A 20,359-nucleotide genomic window follows, 5' to 3' on the forward strand; every position below is an offset into this window, starting at 1 on the left:
AAAAAAAAAAAAAAAAAGACTTTGGATACTCATTGTCACCACCTCTATTGTCACTCATACTTCCAAATCACTTGTTTTGAAAACTACTTTAACGTAATTCAAGAGCAGAATTACATTATTATGCCAGGTAGGAATATACTGGGGCAGTGGTAAAATTTCCTCTGACGGTAGTCCAATTGCCAGGTGACTTTTGTGGTCTTTGGAGAAAAAACTTTAGTAGCTTGATTTCCGTTTGTGCTCACACAAATTTCCCCTTTGAAGCCTCCAGACTCAGTACCTCTATAATTAATAGACTTGCACAGAGTCTTCAACATCCATGTTTGCTACAGATAGGTAATTTGGAGCTTTGTTTCCGGTTGGGTTTGAGGGGGTTGTTTGTTTGTTTGTTTGTTTGTTTGTTTTGGTATTACTCCTCTAGTTGTGGTTGCTCTGACAAATTGACGTGGTCTTGAATGTTCCCAGTGGTGAGAAAGTACATCTGTAGCTCTCTTCATTCTCAGATGATAACCTCCTTTCGTATCTTTATGTAACTGATAGGACAGGCAGTTCAGTCTTTGAGGAGTCCATCTCTTGCCCTGTGGACTCTGAGGATAGTCCTTTCTCCCCGCATGATACTCCAATGAATGACACAGGCACAGTGCTGGATACATGCAGAATCCCATTGGTTGCTTTTTTGTCCTGTTTCTTCACAGGGGGAGAGGAAGTAGGACCAAGGGCTCCTATTTATTTGTTTTGCTTTGCTTTGCTTTTTGTTTTTTCATAAACCAGGTGTCCAGTACTAAGGTGGGAACTGGGAAGGAGTAGCTACATTTTTTAATAGGCAGTTACACTGTTTGTAAGAAAGTATCATAGGGTAAAGTAACCTCAATGGAATTGGTTATAATCAAGGAAATATTTTATATCTTAATTCAGTGTTTCCCAAGGTCTGTTCTATAGAAAATTTGTTTGGGGAGATATTGATAGGTATTCCATTTAAAAAGATTCTTAGCCAGCTAAGTTTGGAAAAATCACTGTGTCCTCCTGGAAAGGAGATAATTCACATTAGCATGCTAAAGATTGTGAGAAACTTCAGAGTATAGAAACCCTATAAATATAGAAGCTTTTTTTCTTAATTCTATCTTAATATAATGTTTTTATTAAAGAGTATATATAAATATAAGTTAGAAAATATAATAATATAATGAATACCCTTGAATCCTTCACCTAAGGACTAGAAAATTGCCAATAACATGGATCTATCTGTGTGATCTGCTGAAATTACATCCTTTATCTCCCTACAACAAGTAAGCACTATCCTAAATTTTGTGTTTAATTCCCTTGCTTTGATGGGGAGGGTTGTATTTTTATCACTAATTCTAAACAATGCGTTGTTTAGTTTTACTTATTTTTGAGCTTAATAAAAAAATTGTATCATACTTTTTCACTCAACATGCTTCTAAGATTCATCTGTATTGTTCCATGTAACCTTGTTCATTCCTTTGTCCGTGCTGTGTACCATTCCACTGTGTGAACATACCACAGCTTGCTTCTCCATTCACCTGTCCACAGATATGTGAGTTGTTGGTTTTTTGTTTTGTTTTGTTTACTATTGCTATTACTATTGCTTCAGTCAGAGAGCAGCAAGAAAAAAAATGTGAGCCAGGGATATTGACAGAATGTTATGATTATACTGTTTGGGAGCAAGAGGGAAGATATTTATTAAGTAGCTGCTTTATATAAAGTACACTTCCAAAGCAGGGCCTAAAATACAAAGAAAATAAGATGTCCCTATCTTTGATGATCTCATGTCCAGATAGGGGACTTAAACAAATCTGTGTTTCTCAAATTAGGATACGATTAGTACCAGGGACACACAAAGGCACCAAATAAACATGACACATCTTTTGGAGTGTCTGTTTTCTTAGAATTGCCGGGGGGAGAGGATGTTCAGGGGTAGAATTAAATAATTTAACTGGTAAATTCCTTGTTAAAAATATGTTTATGTTGAGGGCTTCCCTGGTGGCGCAGTGGTTGGGAGTCCGCCTGCCGATGCAGGGGACACGGGTTTGTGCCCCGGTCCGGGAAGATCCCACATGCCACGGAGCGGCTGGGCCCGTGAGCCATGGCCGCTGAGCCTGCGCGTCCGGAGCCTGTGCTCCACAACGGGAGAGGCCACAACGGTGAGAGGCCCGCGTACCACAAAAAAAAAAAAAGAAAGAAAGAAAAGAAATGTTTATGTTGAAATTTAAAAGGTTCTTTTATGAAATATAACAAAATTGTTATGTATTTTTTTTAACTTTTTTTTTTTTTGCCATACGCGGGCCTCCCACCGTTGTGGCCTCTCCCGTTGCGGAGCACAGGCTCCGGACGCGCAGGCTCAGCGGCCATGGCTCACGGACCCCGCCGCTCCGGGGCATGTGGGATCTTCCCGGACCGGGGCACAAACCCGTGTCCCCTGCATCGGCAGGCGGACTCCCAACCACTGCGCCACCAGGGAAGCCCAAAAATTGTTATGTATTTTTAAAACAAAATATCAGACCTCAAAGAAAGATGTAAGCTGGTAAACCAATTTGGACTGTACCCTCAGGACTAATAAATTCATTGTCTTCTGTTGTTAGGGGTTCTTAGGAACAGAAATTTGAGAAGTGTTAATGTATGTAAGTTAAATAAAATGCATCCAAAATAGATATAATTAACTCTGGCAGAGTAATCAGGAAATGCTTCACAGTGGAGATAGCATTTGTGCTAGACCTTAAAGAGTAAGTTGGATTTCCATAGGAAGAAAGAGCATTCAGGACTGAGAAAACAGTATAATTGAGGACAGGAGGTGGTGGGGAGAGGTACAGCCCATTTGAGAAATAATGAGTTCTTTCTGGGTAAAGTATATACATCCAGTGAGGAGCAAGATGATGTGTGTGTGTGAGATTCCTAATATTTTCCAACATAAATGTTGAAAGCCAGACTTTTTCCTCACTCCTGACAAAATTGCTGTTGAATATTTAGCAAAAGTATAGCACGATAGGTGACATTTAAGCTGAGGTCTTGACTTCTTTAAAAAATATGAATCTGATTCATGTATTCCTTCAGCAAATACTTAATTCAACATCTACTTTATACTAAGGTTACACACATCAAGAAGCTATTACTCAAGGTGTACATTAACTGGTAAGAGAAGTCATTAGAAGAGAGCTTGCACAGCTCCCACTACTGCTGCTATCCTCTGCCTTTACATCACAGTGGAGAATGCTCCTGGCTAAGCCCAGACCTCCTACTGGGGCGCCAGATTCCATCCCCTCACCTACCCCAGGGCATCACTCCAAACCTGCTCCTCTCTCAATCCTGAATGGGCTTTTCCCACTCTATTGGATCATTCACAGAAGCATAGAAACATGCTAGGATTTTTCCCCATCTTTAAAAACCTTCTGTTAACCTCCTATCTCTTTCCACATTCTATACTATTTCTCTGTTCTCTTTTATAGCAAAATTCTTCAAGTGTTGTTTTTACTCACTGCTTCTGATTCCTCTCCTTATATATTCTCCTAAACCTCCACCTTCTTTTAAACCTTACCTCTTCTCTTAAGCCACTCCATTCAGGCTTTCATGCCCATCAATCCCCAAAATTGCTTCTGTTGTGGTTCCAGGGATCTCCACATGGCTAAAGTCAGAGTCAACTTTTAGTACTCATTTTACTTCACATATCAGCAGCATTTGACACAGTTGATCAGTTCCTTCACGTTGAAAGACTTTTGTCACTTAGCTTCCCGAGACTGTACTCGCCTAGTCCTCTTCCCTCACTTGCCATTCCTCTGTCTCTTTTGTTCATTTCTCCTGTTTTTGGAATCCCTGGAACTCTGTCCTTGGACTACCTCTCTTCTTGTCTGCACCTCACTCCCATGTAGTCTCATGGCTTTAAATTTTATCCTCTAATGACTCCCAGATTTACATCTCTAGTCTAGAGTTTTTCAACTTTAGCACTGTTAGTATTTGAGGACAGACAATTCTTTGTTGTGGGGAACTGTCCTGTGCATTATAGGATGGTCAGCAACATCCCTGGCTTCTACACACCAGATGCCAGTAGCACTCCAGCAGTTATGGCAATCGAAAATGTTTCCAGACATAGCCAAATGTCCTCTGGGCATAAAATCACATCCTACCCCATTGAGAATCTCTATTTTCAGTCTGAGCTTCTCCCCCAGACTCCAGATTTATATATCTATTTGACACTTCCACTTGAATGACTAATAAACATCCATATTTAACAATGATCAAAGCAAGCTTCGATATTTCTTCTTAAATATAATACCCCTCAGACTTACCCATTCTTCTAATTTCTTAGGCCAAAAACCTTGTTGTCTTCGTGACTCCCCTCTTTCTCTCACCTACATCCTGATTTACCAGTAAATCTTGTGATCCTTCCCTTCAAAGTGTGTCCAGAATCTGATGCCCCCTCACCACTACCACCCTGGTTCATGCCACCATCACTTTCCATCGGGATCATTACAACTGCCTTACCCTTAACCCCTATAGTCTGTTCTCAATACAGCAGTAGGGCGATCCTGAGAAAATATGTAATTCAGGGCATGTCACATCTCTGCACAAAACCCTCCAGATGTTTCCCATCTTACTTAAAGTAAAAATCAAAATCCTTACAATCCTTACCAGGCCTTACATGATCTCATCTTCACACTCCCCTCCATCCCCTTCCCTTAATCTCTCTAATCTCATCTCTTACTACCCAACTTCACTCCAGCCACACCAGCCTCATTCCTGTTCCCTGAACATACCAGGCCTTGGACCCCTTGCGCTTCCTCCTCTCCCAGGTATGTCTTCCATTGCCTTATTCAAGTCTTGGCTCAAATGTCAGTTTCTCAGTGAGGTCTTCCTTGACCAATAGACTTAAAATCTCACACCACCACTATCACCTCCAAGTCTCCTTCCAACCTGCTTTATTTTTCTCCATAGCATTTTCTTCATCTAACATACTAGAGAGAGTTCTCTTGAATAAGAGAACAAGATTGTCTGGGTTTGCATCCCAACCTGGTCACTTTCAAGATATAAGACTTGATTCCTGTGCCTCAATTTCTTGGTAAAGTAGGATAGTTTCTATCTCATTCGAATAGTACCTCGCATATAGTAAGTGATACGTTTTCACCATTATTATTACATTTTACTTATCAATTTTGCTTATCTTCCCTCCTCCCCCAGTGGAATATAAATTCCATGAGAGCAGAATTTTTTTATTTCACTTACTGCTATATTCACAGCTTCTGGAACCGTGCCTGGCACATAGGTGCTTAATAAATGTCTGTTGATCAAATTATTATCTCTAGAAAGACTAATGGGGAGAAGAAGAGTCACGGAAGACTTGAGCTTTATGTATACTATTTAAAACTTTTACAAGAAGAATGTATTCATGTATTACTTGTACCCTCAAAAAACTCATAGGCTTACATGGAAAATAGACATGTAAACAAATAAATTCCTAGAGGAATATTGTGAGAGTGAGTTGGGTTTTAAAAGATGCATCGTTCCACTAGATGAAATGCGAGAGGGATGAGACAGCTTTCTAGACAGAGGGAATAGTATGTGCAAAAAGCAAAGAGGTATAAAACACAGTGGTAGCTCTGACAACTGTAATCAGTATTTTGAGGTATTAAAAGTTCCATCTTGGTGAATGGATAAAGAAGATGTGGCACATATATACAATGGAATATTACTCAGCCATAAAATGAAGCAAAATTGAGTTGTTTGTAGTGAGGTGGATGGACCTAGAGTCTGTCATACAAAGTGAAGTCAGTCAGAAAGAGAAACACAAACACCGTATGCTGACATATATATATGGAATCTAAAAAAAAAAAAAAGCTTCCGATGAACCTAGGGGCAGGACAGGAATAAAGACACAGATGTAAAGAATGGACTTGAGGACACGGGGAGGGGGAAGGGTAAGCTGGGACGAAATGAGAGAGTAACACTGACATATATACACTACCAAATGTAAAATAGGTAGCTAGTGGGAAGAAGCTGCATAGCACAGGGAGATCAGCTCGGTGCTTTGTGACCACCTAGAGGGGTGGGATAGGGAGGGTGGGAGGGAGACGCAAGAGGGAGGGGATATGGGGATATATGTATACATACAGCTGATTCACTTTGTTATACAGCAGAAACTAACACAACATTGTAAAACAAATATAGTCCAAAAAAAGTAAAAAAAAAAAAAGTTCCATCTTGGGACTTCCCTGGTGGTCCAGTAGTAAAGAATCTGCCTTACAATGCAGGGGACATGGGTTCCATCCCTGGTCGGGGAACCAAGATCCCACATGCTGCGAGGCAATTAAGCCCACGCACCACAACTACTGAGCTCGCACACCCCAGCTAGAGCCTGCGTGCTCTGGAGCCCTTGGGCCACAACTAGAGAAGAGAAAACCCACACACCACAACTAGAGAGAAGCCCACGCACTGCAACAAAAGATCCCATGTACTGCAACAAAAGATCCCGTGTGCCGCAACTAAGACCCGACAAGGCCAAAAATAAAATAAATAATAATAAGTCTTAAAAAAATAATAAAAGTTCCATCTTATCCTTCTCTCTCACTAATTCCTATGTTCCAGCTAAGTATTTGGCTATAATTAGAAGCTTATTACTCCATTAAGGCAAATATCTTGGGGTTTTTTCTCATTATTTTCCTGTAAGTCTTTTTCTATTTTCCTGCCCCCAAGAATGTCCATTCATTTTTTTCATCATACCACTCTTCAGATTTGATTCTAAATTCCCGCAATATCTTTGTTATAATAAGAAACTCACATGTAATTTCTATCTGTGGAGTATAGTAAAAAAAAAAAAAGAGGAAATAGATAGATAAATAGAGTTTTGTTATAATATGTAGCTTTGTCTAGGAACACAGTTGTTCAGCTCAATTATTTTAGTAATTAAAATTTAAAATCCTATAAATGTTAGTGTCTAGTCCCTTACCAAAGACTTAAAAGTGAAGAAACTTGTTTTTCAATGTGTGATGCAAGACTTTTTGAGGTTGACTTTTTAAAATCAGGGATTTTTTCTGCCCACCTTCCTTCTCTACATAGAGCTGGGAAAGCACCCTTGATGACAGCACAAACCAAGGCAAGCAATAGTGCTAATCCACTAGATTAGCTCCTGGTACCATCACTGTTTATACCATCTCTCATGTTGCATTGTGATTGTGTATCTCTCTGAGAGCCCCTTAAAGTTAGGAGTCATAACAGGTGTTCATATGAACACTGAGTTCAGTGCCTACCGCATAATGGATGCTCAGTAAATATTGGTTAAATTTAATTGAACTGAGCTGAGTTGAATTGGATTATAGTACCACAGGGGAAGGAGATTTTTGAGTTTGCTTTTTAAGTAAGACTGATTTAAAACAAATATAGAAAAGAAAAATCATTCTTTTTTGTTGTTTTTAAACATAGTCTAAAGTTTGGGGTACAGATACCAATATGTTCATCACCTATAATTTTTAAAGCATTCTGCAATGACTCATCAGGGTCCCCAAATAGATACTTTTTAAAAAGCCACAATGGCCCTGGGGAACAAAATTAGGCCTGGCAAATATAAATAGTGTTTTCTGTTTGTAGTCAAGAATGTGGGGTCTTGGGCTTCCCTGGTGGCGCCATGGTTAAGAATCTGCCTGCCAATGCAGGGGACACGGGTTCAATCCCTGGTCCGGGAAGATCCCACATGCTGCAGAACAGCTAAGCTCGTGCACCACAACTACTGAGCCTGCGCTCTAGAGCCCGCCAGCCACAACTACTGAAGCCTATGCGCCTAGAGCCCGTGCTCCGCAACAAGGAAGCCACCCCAGTGAGAAGCCCGCGCACTGCAACAAAGAGTAGCCCTGCTCGCTGCAACTAGAGAATGCCTGTGTGCAGCAACGAACACCCAACGCAGCCAAAAATAATAAATAAATAAATAAAATTAATTAAAAAAAAAAAGAATAGATACCTAAAATTAAGAAAAAAAGAAGAATGTGGGGTCTTGTTGATACACAGAGGAGGATCTTTAAGTATGATTTCAGGAGAGTTACTCCTTTCCTTTGCACATGTAGGAGTCTCATGTGAAGCAAAGATCACCTCATAAATTCCTATAGGGTTTCCCAGCATATTTGTTTCATTCTTACTAAAGGTCCCTAATCAATAACTTCTGTGTTATCTTTCAAAAAAGAAAGGCAATGCTGCCTCATTTCCTGACACTTGTTTTCTGGCCTCAAAGTGTCTCCTGTCCAACTGGCCAAAGAGCCAGGCTAGACAGAGGTGCCAGTATTAACAGAGGTGTTCAGTAGAGGAATAGATGAATTTAGCTTCTGCTCCTTTCCCTCTACTTCACTATTTTCTTCTTTTGAAAAGGAGTTTGGAATTTAAATTTTCTAAGCCTAGAATCTTCCAGGTCTAAGTCTGCACAGCTGTGGTAATAATAAGGTACCTGGTCATTTCTCCAACCCTCAATCTGCTATAGATCTGTATCCTGAGAACGAGTCCAGCATACTTATAAGTAATGCCCCCAAAACTCCTGTGTTATAGAGAAGGCTTTCTTGCCAATGGGTAGCTATTTTAATTACTTTATTTATTCCGTATACCTTTATTGGGTACCTACTAGGTGTCAGCCTCTGTGGTAAACCCTGGAGATCCAAGATGAATAAGTGTTAGTCCCACCCTAAGTAACTCACAGTCTATTTTGGCATCAGTAATGTATAGAGTACCGGTGCTAAAATAGCACTAGGACAAAATGATAATAATGATGGGGGTGATTAGTTCAGCATGGAGGAGCGTTTGGGAAGGCTTCACAGAAAAGGTGGCTTTTAATCCTCAGCCTTAAAGGATAAAAGGGATTTCATCAGACAAAGAAGGGGTAGTCTATCGTTTCAGACACAGGACATAATAAGAGCAAAAGCATAAAGGTATGGAAGCTCAGGACATGTTTAGGGAACAGTGAGTGGTTGGGCATGGAAGGCACATAGGCTGCATGGTTGGTGGGAGATAGAAGCAGACAAGTGAGAGTATTGTGTGGTACTGAAGGGCACGGATTCTAGAGCTGGGTTTGAATCCCAGCTAAGACACTGACTAGCTTTTGTGATCTTGGCAAGTCACTTAACTTCTCTATAGCTTGGTTTCTTCATTTTTTAAATAAGGATAATAGCATATATACATATACTACGTTTATATGTATACACACACACAGCTCAAACCAGTTCTCAGAACAAAAGAAATACAAGTATTATTATGAGGCCACATTATGAAGGGCCTGGAATTTTAATCTGTATATTATTCTGTAAGCAAAAGAAAGGTTTTAAAGCAGAAGGGGGGAGAGTATGCAACAGGATATAATCTGTATCTTAGAAAATTGGTGCCACTTTGGAGAGTGGACTGGATAAAGAAAAGCCTAGAGGCACAATACAAGTTCTGAGGCAGTTTCAAGAGTTTAGATAAGAGGTGCTGATATAACATGGTTCTGAGTTGATGTACAATAGTAGCCTTTCCCTTAAAACTTCTGGGTTCCTGACTAGGAATTTCAAACTTGAAATATTAGTCTTAACAGACCTCACAAGTTTAACGCTAAAAGACACAGTGAGAACCCTGGGGAAGCGCACAAAGGGGTTCTCCTTCTAGTCTGGATGTTTTAGTGCTCAACTGATGCTTCTCTTCTGCACCCAAATATCAGACCAGTGCTTCGTCCATTCTATTCATGATATCCTTTCATCTAGTTAAATGTCATGAGCAAGACATTCTGTTTTGGAGATGCTTATTTTTTTCCCCTTGAGTAACCTCAAGTCTACTGGTCAGTTTCCTAGAGGAAGTTCTGGCTTCTGGACTGCACAGCCGAAGCAAGGACAGCTCTCAAGTTACATCAAGGTTAGCAAGCAGAAGATGAAATGGTGATGGAGAGGTGAGAAGAATGGCGCAACTTCCCCTCTTGCCTCGCTGCAGGCTTTCTCCACTGACCAGAGGGGTGTTGGAGAAGAGCCTTGGGTTTTGTGCTTCTTGTTATAACCCATCTCCAGGTAGCCTGCTGATTCCTGAACTGTTGGCACAGACACCAAGACTCCAGTGGTGAGTTGAGAATAAGTCTGAGCCCATTCCATTCCAACACACTTCTCTCATGTTTTCTTTATCAAATAAATAAATGTATTCCTTGTACTTGATAGCACAATCACTTCAGTTTCTGGCGAATTTTGTTGGGATCTTACTTGAGAAAAGGCTTATCAGAGCTTAAAGGAGTTTTAAAAAGTAAAAATTAGATGCACATACTATAGACTCTTCTCTTGACCCCTTTTATTTTCATTAACCACATTCCTGAACAACTCACTTCTGAAAACCCATCATATTTCTGTAAGAACCATCCAAAAATTGTCCCTAAGTTGCAATTTTCTGTGGTACTGAGAAACCATGTATGACTACAATAAAAATCCATTTTGTGGAAAGACACAAGTGATTTGTTTTTGTTTCTTTGGGGTTAATAACTATTTATGGGAATTTATGTGATGAGGCATGAGCTGGCTTTACATCAAACTTAGAGACGGCATTGCCTCTACCCAAAGGATATTTAAAGTATGTCAAGACAATAAATTCTGGCGTCAATGGGACTTCCCTAGTGTCACAGTGGTTAAGAATCCACCTGCCGATGCAGGGGACTCGGGTTCAATCCCTGGGCTGGGAAGATCCCACATGCTGCAGAGCAACTAAGCTCGTGCGCCACAACTACTGAGCCTGTGCTCTAGAGCCCACGTGCCACAACTACTGAAGCCCATGCATCTAGAGGCCGTGCTCTGCAACAACAGAAGCCACTGCAATGAGAAGCCCACACACTGCAACGAAGAGTCGCCCCTGCTCACTGCAACTGGAGAAAGCCCGCGTGCAGCAACGAAGACCTAATGCAGCCATAAATAAATAAATTTATTTATTTGTTTATTTATTAATTTTAAATGACTCATTTAAAAATGAGTCATCATTTTTTTTTCCAATCTTTTGGCTGCACCACATGGCATGTGGGATCTTAGTTCCCTGACCAGGGCCCCCTGCAGTGGAAGCGTGGACTCTTAACCACTGGTGTCAATTTCACTTCTCTTGAAAGCAGTGGAAACTGATAATGTCATTAATACCAGGAAATTATCGTGTGCTCAAATCATATCACAGTCCCTCTTTGGTGCTCTGTAATAAATTTTTTAGACCTCTTATGTTGATTAACATTCTCTAGCATCAGATAGCCTAGGCTCAAATCTGTGTCAAGTTATGTGGCTTTGGGAATGTTATTAAGTCTCTTTGTGGCTCAGGTTCCTCATCTATAAAAAGAGAGTAGGGCTTCCCTGGTGGTGCAGTGGTTGAGAGTCTGCCTGCTGATGCAGGGGGCACGGGTTCGTGCCCCAGTCCAGGAAGATCCCATATGCCACAGAGCGGCTGGGCCCGTGAGCCATGGCCACTGAGCCTCCGCGTCTGGAGCCTATGCTCTGCAACGGGAGAGACCACAGCAGTGAGAGGCCCACGTACCGCAAAAAAAAAAAAAAAAAAGGAGAGTAATAAAGTACCTCCTCATAGGAGCATAAGGACTAAATGAAATGAGAGAATACATTTAAAACACTTAGAACTTTGGTATATAGTAAACCACCCAAGGAAATTTGACTGATAATAGTAAATAAGATTGACTGCTGTCTCCAAGTTGGGGATACAAAATCACTACACAAAATGGTTGGATTCCTATCATCCTCCCACTACGTTAATCAGCAGTTCAAGAAGTAGAGGGAAGAGGTGAAGGGTCATCTGATCCATCTCCCTTTTCCCCATTCCTCTCAGCTCTTGACCACTGTTTCTTCACCGTACACTCATGCGAAGCCCTAAGCCTTTTGTCTTAATTACAGCTAAGAGCTAAGATCTAATAAGTTCTGTTCTGGTTGTTTTACTTTTTTTTTTTTTTTTTTTGCGGTACGTGGGCCTCTCGCTGTTGTGGCCTCTCCCGTTGCGGAGCACAGGCTCTGGACGCACAGGTGACATGTGGGATCTTCCCAGACCGGGACACGAACCCGTGTCCCCTCCATCCGCAGGCGGACTCTCAACCACTGCGCCACCAGGGAAGCCCTAATTAAGGTCTCATGCTTTTAATGACCTCTCTTCCAGAGACTGAAGTGCCTAGTCAAAACCTCTATGTCCCATTTACTCTACAAAAGCCAAGGTGCTTGTTTTTAGGTACACAACTGTTTGGATAACAGTTTTTGCCCAGTAAATATGCAGGCAGCAATTCAAAATCCTTATCTCTGATGGCTCACTTCTTCGTCGCTTAAGTGGAGTTACTTATAAAATAGTCAATTTAAGAATAAAGCTACTGACAGTTGTGTCTTATCCATGGTGATGCAGTTAGGGAGGTAACCCCACCATGAGTACCCCCAGTATCTTTTTTTTTTTTTTTGCCGTACGCGGGCCTCTCACTGTTGTGGCCTCTCCCGTTGCGGAGCACAGGCTCTGGACGGGCAGGCTCAGCGGCCATGGCTCATGGGCCCAGCCGCTCCGCGGCATGTGGGATCTTCCCGGACCGGGGCACGAACCCGTGTCCCCTGCATCGGCAGGCAGACTCTCAACCACTGCACCACCAGGGAAGCTCCCCCCACCAGTATCTTATCTCCACCAAAGAAGGACATTGAGTTATCTGAGTTATTTTTGTGGTTTGTGTGTGTGGTAATGTCAAGCTCACTGAGGAGACAGTGCTGTGAAAATGAGAAAAGGAACCCATAAGTTGTTACTGTGAGATTTCTCACTTATGAGTTGGTCTTCAGAAATAGCCTCAGTTCATAGATCCCAAGTCAGGTGCCACAAGGTTCACCTGGTAGAGAGAAGTAAAGCTTGAAGAACAGGCCAGGGGAGGAGTATGGCTTATGGGAAGAGGGATGAGTAGCAAGACAAAGGGAAGGTAGGGGTAGGATGATAAAATGAGGCAGTGCAGCGGTGCAGGTTAATGAGAGAGAAAACCAGAGATTTATGTAACATCTCCAGGAGCAAATAGGCAGGGAAGGTTCCCCAGCCCACATGCATCTGTTCTGGAATCTGAAAATTACTTTGGAGGGTTTTGATTTTTTAGGAGTCCCTCTGCCTGATATTCCACAAAGCTCCAGCTCCTGCCTGATATAGCACATAGGACCCTAGTACCTTGCATACAGGACATACTCAAATATTTGCTGACTAAAGGAAGATGGGGCAAGTCATGAATTACTTTTTTCCCCATAAGCCAGAATCTATTTAAACTAAAAGTCCAAACCACTCCTATCTACCTGGCAAGCAAGCCCTCAAAAGATCAAACAGGGTAGTGTTCTCACCAGTACGATGGGACATTTTGCTTCCTTACTTATGAAGATACCCTGGATTTTCTCATTCTTTTTAAATCACTTTTTAATTTTTTAATTTTTTGTGTGTGTGTGGTACGCGGGCCTCTTACTGCTGTGGCCTCTCCCGCTGCGGAGCACAGGCTCCGGACGCACAGGCCCAGCGGCCACGGCCCACGGACCCAGCCACTCCGCGGCATGCGGGATCCTCCCAGACCGGGGCACGAACCTGCGTCCCCTGCATCAGCAGGCGGACTCCCAACCACTGCGCCACCAGGGAAGCCCTAAATCACTTTTTAAATAGAGAGTGTGGGAAATAGAGATGGTGGGAAGGGGAGTGTGTGTGTGTGTGTGTGTGTGTGTGTGTGTGTGTATGAAACCTAAACAGAGTGGAGTCAGAAAACCTGGATTCTAATCTATTTAGCCAGTAACTTGCTGTGTAAACTTGGGCAAGTCCGTTGATTTGCCATGCCCTGTTTCCTCATTTTCCAAGTGGGAATAATATTTATTCTATTGATATACACCTCACAAGGTGGCACTAAAGGGTTAAAGAAATGATATATGAGAGCGTTTTGAAAGGATACATTTCTATATGAGCCTAAAATACAGGAATTAATTAGTATGGTAAATGAAAAGAGGTTAAGAGGAATATTATTGGATTAGGGGAAAAGGGGGGCTCGGAAAAGAGAGAAGCCCCCTCCTTTATTTGACAGATACCAGAAAAAGGCCAAGACCACTCCACTCCTTAATTTGGCCAACATTTTCTTTTATCTTGAGACATCTCTGAAAAAAGGGGTTCTTTCTTTTTCCTGCTTCTCTGTGCCAGGGATTTGTATTCATTTTGAAGTTACTGTCTGCCTACCATATGCCAGGCAATGTGTTCGTTAGCTCATTATTATTTAGTAATTAGCCCTAGAGGGCAATACTGTATTTTTAAATGACTTTCATGGGTTATGTCATATATTGCCCTATCTTTCCTTGTTGATGGAATTGGCAGTCACTACTTAATATGTAGAGGAACTGAGGCCCAAAGAAATTCAGTGACTTGACCAAAGGCCACAGGGCAGTGATGAAACTAGTACCCAAACCTAGGTTTCCTGACTTTCCTCTTCCCATTAAATGGATACTGGGAGAAAAATGAAGTTACCAAGATGCTGGTGTGTGGGCTCTGAGGCAGATCTGGCTTAGGGGTGATCAGCAGAGCCTTCCCCAGCTAGGGCATCCTCTGGGCATTGCGGTAGACAGGATGGAATTTTTACATGTCAGTGCATCAGGGAGAGATACCAGGTAGTAGGAAGTTTAAGCCTCACCTGGAGCTTGTCTGTAAAGCCACTTGGTCTAACAGATCAGGGCTCTGGAGACAGACAGTTCTAGTCCTGTCAGCACTTACAGTGTGTCTGCAAATCCCTCAGCCATTCTGAATCTCACTTTTCTCTCTGTGCAATGGAGATCATAATATGTACCTCGTACTTAGGGTTATTCTCCTGAGGCTCAAATAAGGCCTGAGGCTTTGTAAACTGGAAGAAATGTGTATTAATATTAACTTCTCTTCCACGGAGTCGCCCTACACATCGGTACCCTCCATAAAACTTTTCCCCAACGGTTGACCTGCCCAGACCACTATCTGTACCACCTAGGGAGTGTGAATTCCAGTTGCCAGTCCTGGGTAACGCGCCCTCCCACCTCACGTTCTTGTTTTTGTTTTGGCTTTGAGGGGGAGAGGATCCCGATCTAGGTTATCGCCGGTCTTCATAAACCTCCCTGTCTCTCTATCATCCGCTCCATCCGCCCCTGCCGTCTCTCTCGGCAGGTCGGCCCCGGCTGTCTTTCCTGGCTCCACCTCTCGCTCCGGCGGTCTGTGCGAGTCTCGGACTCCCTGCCCCTCCAGACGCCGTTCTCCGGCGGGGTTTAGGTCTGTCTTCTTCACCCTCAGTGAATCAGAAACAAAGGAGGGGGGTGGAGGGAGCGCACTCTCTCCGGCTCGGCGATTCGCCCTTTATTCTGAACTCGCAACGTCAGCGGGCGGGTGGATGGAGCTGCGGGGCGCGGACTGGGCCGCCCACTGCGCGCCGGGCCGGGGGAGCGGCCGGGCCGGGCCGGGCGGGCGGGCGGCGAGGGAGCTTTCGGGGGCCCGGGCCGCGTGGGCGCCGGGATGGAGGGCGCCGAGGGGCGGGGAGCGGGCGTGCGTGTGTGTGCGAGCGCGAGGGAGGCCGGCCTTTAGTGTAACCGGAGCTACAAAGAAGGGGAGAGGGAGGGAGGGAGGAGCGGCGGCGGCGGCGCCGGGGGCCTCTCCGCACCCTCCCCCTGGGCAGGAGCCCCCTCGAAGCAGCCTCGGCCCCCGACGCGGGGCCGCCCCTCGGCGCCCGCGCCCGCGCCCCCCCCCCCCCTGCCGATGCAGGGGATGCAGGTTCATGCCTCGGTCCGGGAAGATCCCACATGCCGCGGAGCGGGGACGCCCCGGGCCAGCCCCCTCCTTCCGGCCCGTGGCCCGATCGCCGGTCCCCTTAGCCTCGGCCTCGGCGCGCTGGGCCCCACGACGAGGCACCGGCGGGGGCTTTTGTTTGTTTACTTGGGCTGGGGTTAACTTGGCTGAGTTTCTGCCCGACCCCCGGCCTCCCCTCACCGGGCGGCTGGCGGCCGCCGGCATCGCGCTCTGCAGCGGCGAGAAGACAATGAGAGATAAAATAAAATGCCGTTAATCCCGGCGCGGCAAGGAGGGAGGCTGGGGGAGGGGGCGGGGGGCCCCGCGGAGACCCGAAGGCCACCCCTCGGCTCCAGCCCGGCCCTCACCCCTTCCACTGGCAGTTGCAGTTGTTTATTTGGGAGAAGGGGGAGGGGAGCGATGGGGAAGCGAGTTCCTTGGAGTGAAAGGCTTTGAAGAAGTGGGGAGCGAACGCGGGTCTCCCAGACTCCAGCTGCGGCGGGGCGGACGCGGGAAGGAGGGGACCGGGGACTGAGGAGGGCGCTGGGGACGGAACGGGAGGAGGAAAAAGCTGTAATCACCTAATCGTGTGGTTCTTATCTGGCTCGGGGGGCAGGGGCCTCAGGATGGAAATCATCAGTCTGCACCGCCTGAGAAGGTCGGCTGGGTCCGGAAATTCTGCGGGAAAGGGATTTTCAGGGAGATTTGGAGAAACCGCTACGTGGTGCTGAAAGGGGACCAGCTCTACATCTCCGAAAAAGAGGTAGGTGCCCTTTGCCACTAACTATCCCTGTTTTCTCATAGTCCCCACTTTGTCTCTCCGCAGGGGTCTTATCTACTTCTCATCTCCCCCTTACCTCATCCCTCATTTTGTTCCAAACGCTAGTTCAGCGGTCTGGTTGGTCTCTACCCCCATCTTATCTGCGGAGAAAGGTCACCCTTTAATGAGGAGACTGGAGTTAGAATTAGAAGTTGAGTTTGCATCTTATTTAAAATTTTTTCTTTGGAAATACCTTTCTGACAATCATGATAACTCCCTCCCAAGAATGTCCCAAAAGTTTTAAGTGTCCCCTGCTGGTCCCTACCCTATCCTGGCCTCTAGCTGACCGTAGGATTATTTTTTCTTTGCTATTGCTGCTGAAACACTGTTCAGCTTATTCACCACTCCTTCCTGCCCTCCCCACCCCAACCCAGCTAGCCTCCCCTTTCCTGTCTCTCACAGGGACATATGCAAGTCATATCAGTAGTACAGCTGCCCTGAATCACAGAAAACACACATACAACCCAGGGTCAGTCTCACATGACCTCAGGTAGAGTATTTGTAAGTGGCAGTTATTTCTGTTGAAGTCAGTGTCCCTAACCAACATGTTCTCTGTTCCCCATCCCCACTCCACTGAAAAAAAAGAAGCAGGGAACTCATTCTCCATTCCTTCCTGCCCAGCTGCCCCCCACCAGTTATATCAGAAGGGAGAATGGAGTTATGAACCCCCATGTGTCTGTGTCTTTGGGGCTATAGTTAAAATGAAAACCACAGTCCACATGGGGTCAGAACCTGAGCCCACATATTGAATCCAGATTATTCTCTCTGTTATCTCTAATTCTTGGGATAAATGACACATAGTAATATTGAGAAACTGAAATTGCCCCTCCGTAGGTTACAAGTCATTCCAGTCCCTACCTCTGCGACTGTGTCAGCATCGCCTAGGAGACTGTCCTGAGTTCCCCTGGTAGGATGACCCTCCAACCGCCCCCATTCTGTATTCCCTCACCCAGGGCTAACTGCGAAGTCCTCCCTGAGTTCTAACCTCTTCTGCTTTCTGCATAGACTATATTTAGGTAAATAAATCCTTTTATGGTATTGAAATAGACACATACGCAGTCCTAGAGAAAGTATTCATCTGAACAGGACATCTACTGAGGCAGCTAAGAAAGAGCTAAGCTGTGCCAGGGCCAAAGAGATCCCTCATAAGGGTATTTAAACCTTGCTGTTTACACTAAGCTGAGAACTTGGTGATGGAGCGAGGTGAGAAAACACTTTGACAGGAGAATTTATTTTTAAGGGTCACCTCTACCCAACCCCAAATCCTACCCAAGGTTTTTCCACAATGTGTGGGCTTTCCAGGGGTTTTGTTTTTGGCTTTTTTTTTTTTTTCTTAGGCAAGTGTCAAAGTGTATCTCCTGTCTTCCCTGAACTCCATAATGGCAGGAAACTCTAGTAACAATCAGGGAGAACTTCCCACACGTCAGTGGGGAAAGCATGTGATCAGGGAAAGGGTAGAAGGAACAAGACATCTTTTTCTTGTTTGTATTTGTTCAAAGAACAGAGTCAGGGGGCAAAAGAGCGTAGTTGACCCTTGTTTGTGGAGGAAGGGGTACTCAGACAGGGGAAAGGATGGAATGACCTCAGCTTAGGATGTCTGGTATCCTGTGAGTCAGGAGCATCTGACTGATCATGGGGCCAACTGCCCACTGCTGAGAAAGATATAGGAAAATAGGGAACAAGCCTATTGGTAGTACTCTTCTTTGGGGCCAGTTTCCATCCTACAAAGGCCTAGGTCAAAGGTGAAACTGATCAAGGACTATAGGCTTTATTCTGTCCACTTCCCAAAAGCTCCAGAGCCAAGAGTCAAGATTTTTTTTAATATAGTATGATGTTTGTAATTTACATGGGCTTTTTAAAATATATTTATTTATTTATTTTGGCTGCACTGGGTCTTGGTTGTGGCGCGCAGGATCTTTGTTGCGTCCTGTGGGATCTTTAGTTGTGGCATGCGGACTCTTAGTTGCAGCATGCACGCGGGATCTAGTTCCCTGACCAGGGATTGAACCCCAGCGCCTGCATTGGGAAGCTCAGAGTCTTACCCTCTGGACCACCAGGGAAGTCCCAGTAATTTACATGTTAATGCAGGAAATCCCTAACCCTCTCCCCTAGAATTTGCTCCAGTCTTTTTTTGCAACTGCCCCCAACAAAGAAATCCTTCTGTATTTGTTGTTAATAATCGTTTTCTTCATTCTTAGTCAAAGGGCACCTATGATCATGGAGCTGATGTATAGGAACAGAAACTAGACCTTAGGGAGACCTCATGGTAGAGGAAATTGAGTTCAGGACATCTTTTTTTGGCAAGCATGGGAAAAATTCCTTTCTGTGGGCTAAGGAGAAAGAATCAGGGGAAAGGGTTGACTTTTGTGGGTGGTAATTATAAATGAGACTGTGGGAATTAGATGGGCAAAAACAATGCAGTGGAGAACTAGGGTCTTGGAGTTGTCCATCTTCCCTGGGCACTGGAGTATGCTTGTTTCACTGCTTGCTTTACCCCATCTCCTACCCCTGCCTTAGGAGGGGCTAACCTCTGTCAATGTCTTCTGCTCCCCAGAGCTCCTTATCAGTCATGTCCAAGCCAGAATATCTCCCTTTCCCTTCCCTTCCCCTCTGTTCCCCTCCCCTAAGGAAAACAGAACAAGTAACTCTTTTCCCCTGGCTACATACACACACCCAGCACTTTCCTCTCCAAGATTCCTGGCCTCTGCTGATAGTCTCAGCTCTGAGGAAGGAGGGGAAGAGGAGTGATGCATCACCCTGCATCCCTGCTTCCATGTTTCTGGGAATTGTTCTGGGACACCCCTTGCCAGCATCTTGTCCACTTTCACCTACAAGCCTTCAAGGCTTCTGGTCACTTCCTAGTCCAAAACCCAGGAGCCCAGGATAGGGGAGAGCCCTGGAGGAGCCAGGCCACGTGGAAACAAAGAAAGGTGGGTGTATGAGCAGCCATTCACCTGAATGAGTCTGTGTCAGCCCCCTGGGTCCAGCGCCAAGTCAGAAGGATAGGCAGATACAAGAGCAAGAGATCGGCTGGGGGATGGAAGAGAGAACCAGGCGGATAAATGAAGTCACCTCCAGGCACACAATTCCTACTTCAGAGCTTGAGACGTGGGGACTCTTTTGTGAAATACTTCCAGTCAGAGAGGGTAGATGTCTTCCAAGGAACATATGAGGCTACTTTTGACTGTTTAGTTTTAACAAGACAAGTGCTGGTGGTTTTCATCTCTCATCCCAGGAAAACCTGAACAGCTCATTCCACGGGGCCTTCCAATCCCAGGCGCAAGTAGCAGAGGGTGAAAGGGTTTTCTAATCACAGGCTGCTCCGTCCAGGCCAGTGATGAAGACTTCTTTCCTCTTGCAAGCCAAATCACAGCTTCAGAGGATTAGGGCTATGGGAATACCTTAGGAGAGAGGAGAAAAAACCCTGAGAAGTTTAAAACGGACCTTGGCAGAAATGTTAGTAGAATTTGCACTCATAAAAGGCTGGTTGGGGTTGGAGGATGTAGACGGAACTGTGGTCTCTGATTGGACATTCAACAAGAGAGTTAAGAGCCAAATGATGGATAGAAATGCTGAGAGTGGGGCTTCCCTGGTGGCGCAGTGGTTGAGAGTCCGCCTGCCGATGCAGGGGACGTGGGTTCATGCCCCGGTCCGGGAAGATCCCACATGCTGTGGAGCGGCTGGGCCCGTGAGCCATGGCCACTGAGCCTGCGTGTCCAAAGCCTGTGCTCTGCAACGGGAGAGGCCACAACAGTGAGAGGCCCGCGTACCGCAAAAAACAAAACAAAACAAAACAAAAAAAAAACC

General features: G+C 44.8%; 2 protein-coding genes across 3 annotated transcripts in view; both read left to right on the forward strand.

Annotated features, from left to right (window-relative positions):
• Positions 1 to 10,426, forward strand: part of VPS45 (vacuolar protein sorting 45 homolog) — a 68,393-nt gene extending 57,967 nt beyond the window's left edge. The window contains exon 15 of one of the 2 annotated variants that reach the window (XM_007463488.1): positions 9,790 to 10,426. In XM_007463488.1, coding sequence (XP_007463550.1) covers positions 9,790 to 9,877 — 88 coding nt within the window. In that variant the 3' untranslated portion in view covers positions 9,878 to 10,426. The remainder of the gene's footprint in view (positions 1 to 9,789) is intronic. The other variant, XM_007463487.1, reaches the window with a different exon arrangement.
• A 2,486-nt stretch (positions 10,427 to 12,912) lies between these two features.
• PLEKHO1 (pleckstrin homology domain containing O1) overlaps positions 12,913 to 20,359 on the forward strand; it is a 12,628-nt gene continuing 5,181 nt past the window's right edge. The window contains 2 exon segments of the mRNA XM_007463489.1: positions 12,913 to 12,942; positions 16,349 to 16,495. Coding sequence (XP_007463551.1) covers positions 12,913 to 12,942; positions 16,349 to 16,495 — 177 coding nt within the window.

This window comes from Lipotes vexillifer, unplaced genomic scaffold, assembly GCF_000442215.2.
Source record: "Lipotes vexillifer unplaced genomic scaffold, Lipotes_vexillifer_v1.1 scaffold1034, whole genome shotgun sequence".
NCBI lineage: Eukaryota > Metazoa > Chordata > Mammalia > Artiodactyla > Lipotidae > Lipotes > Lipotes vexillifer.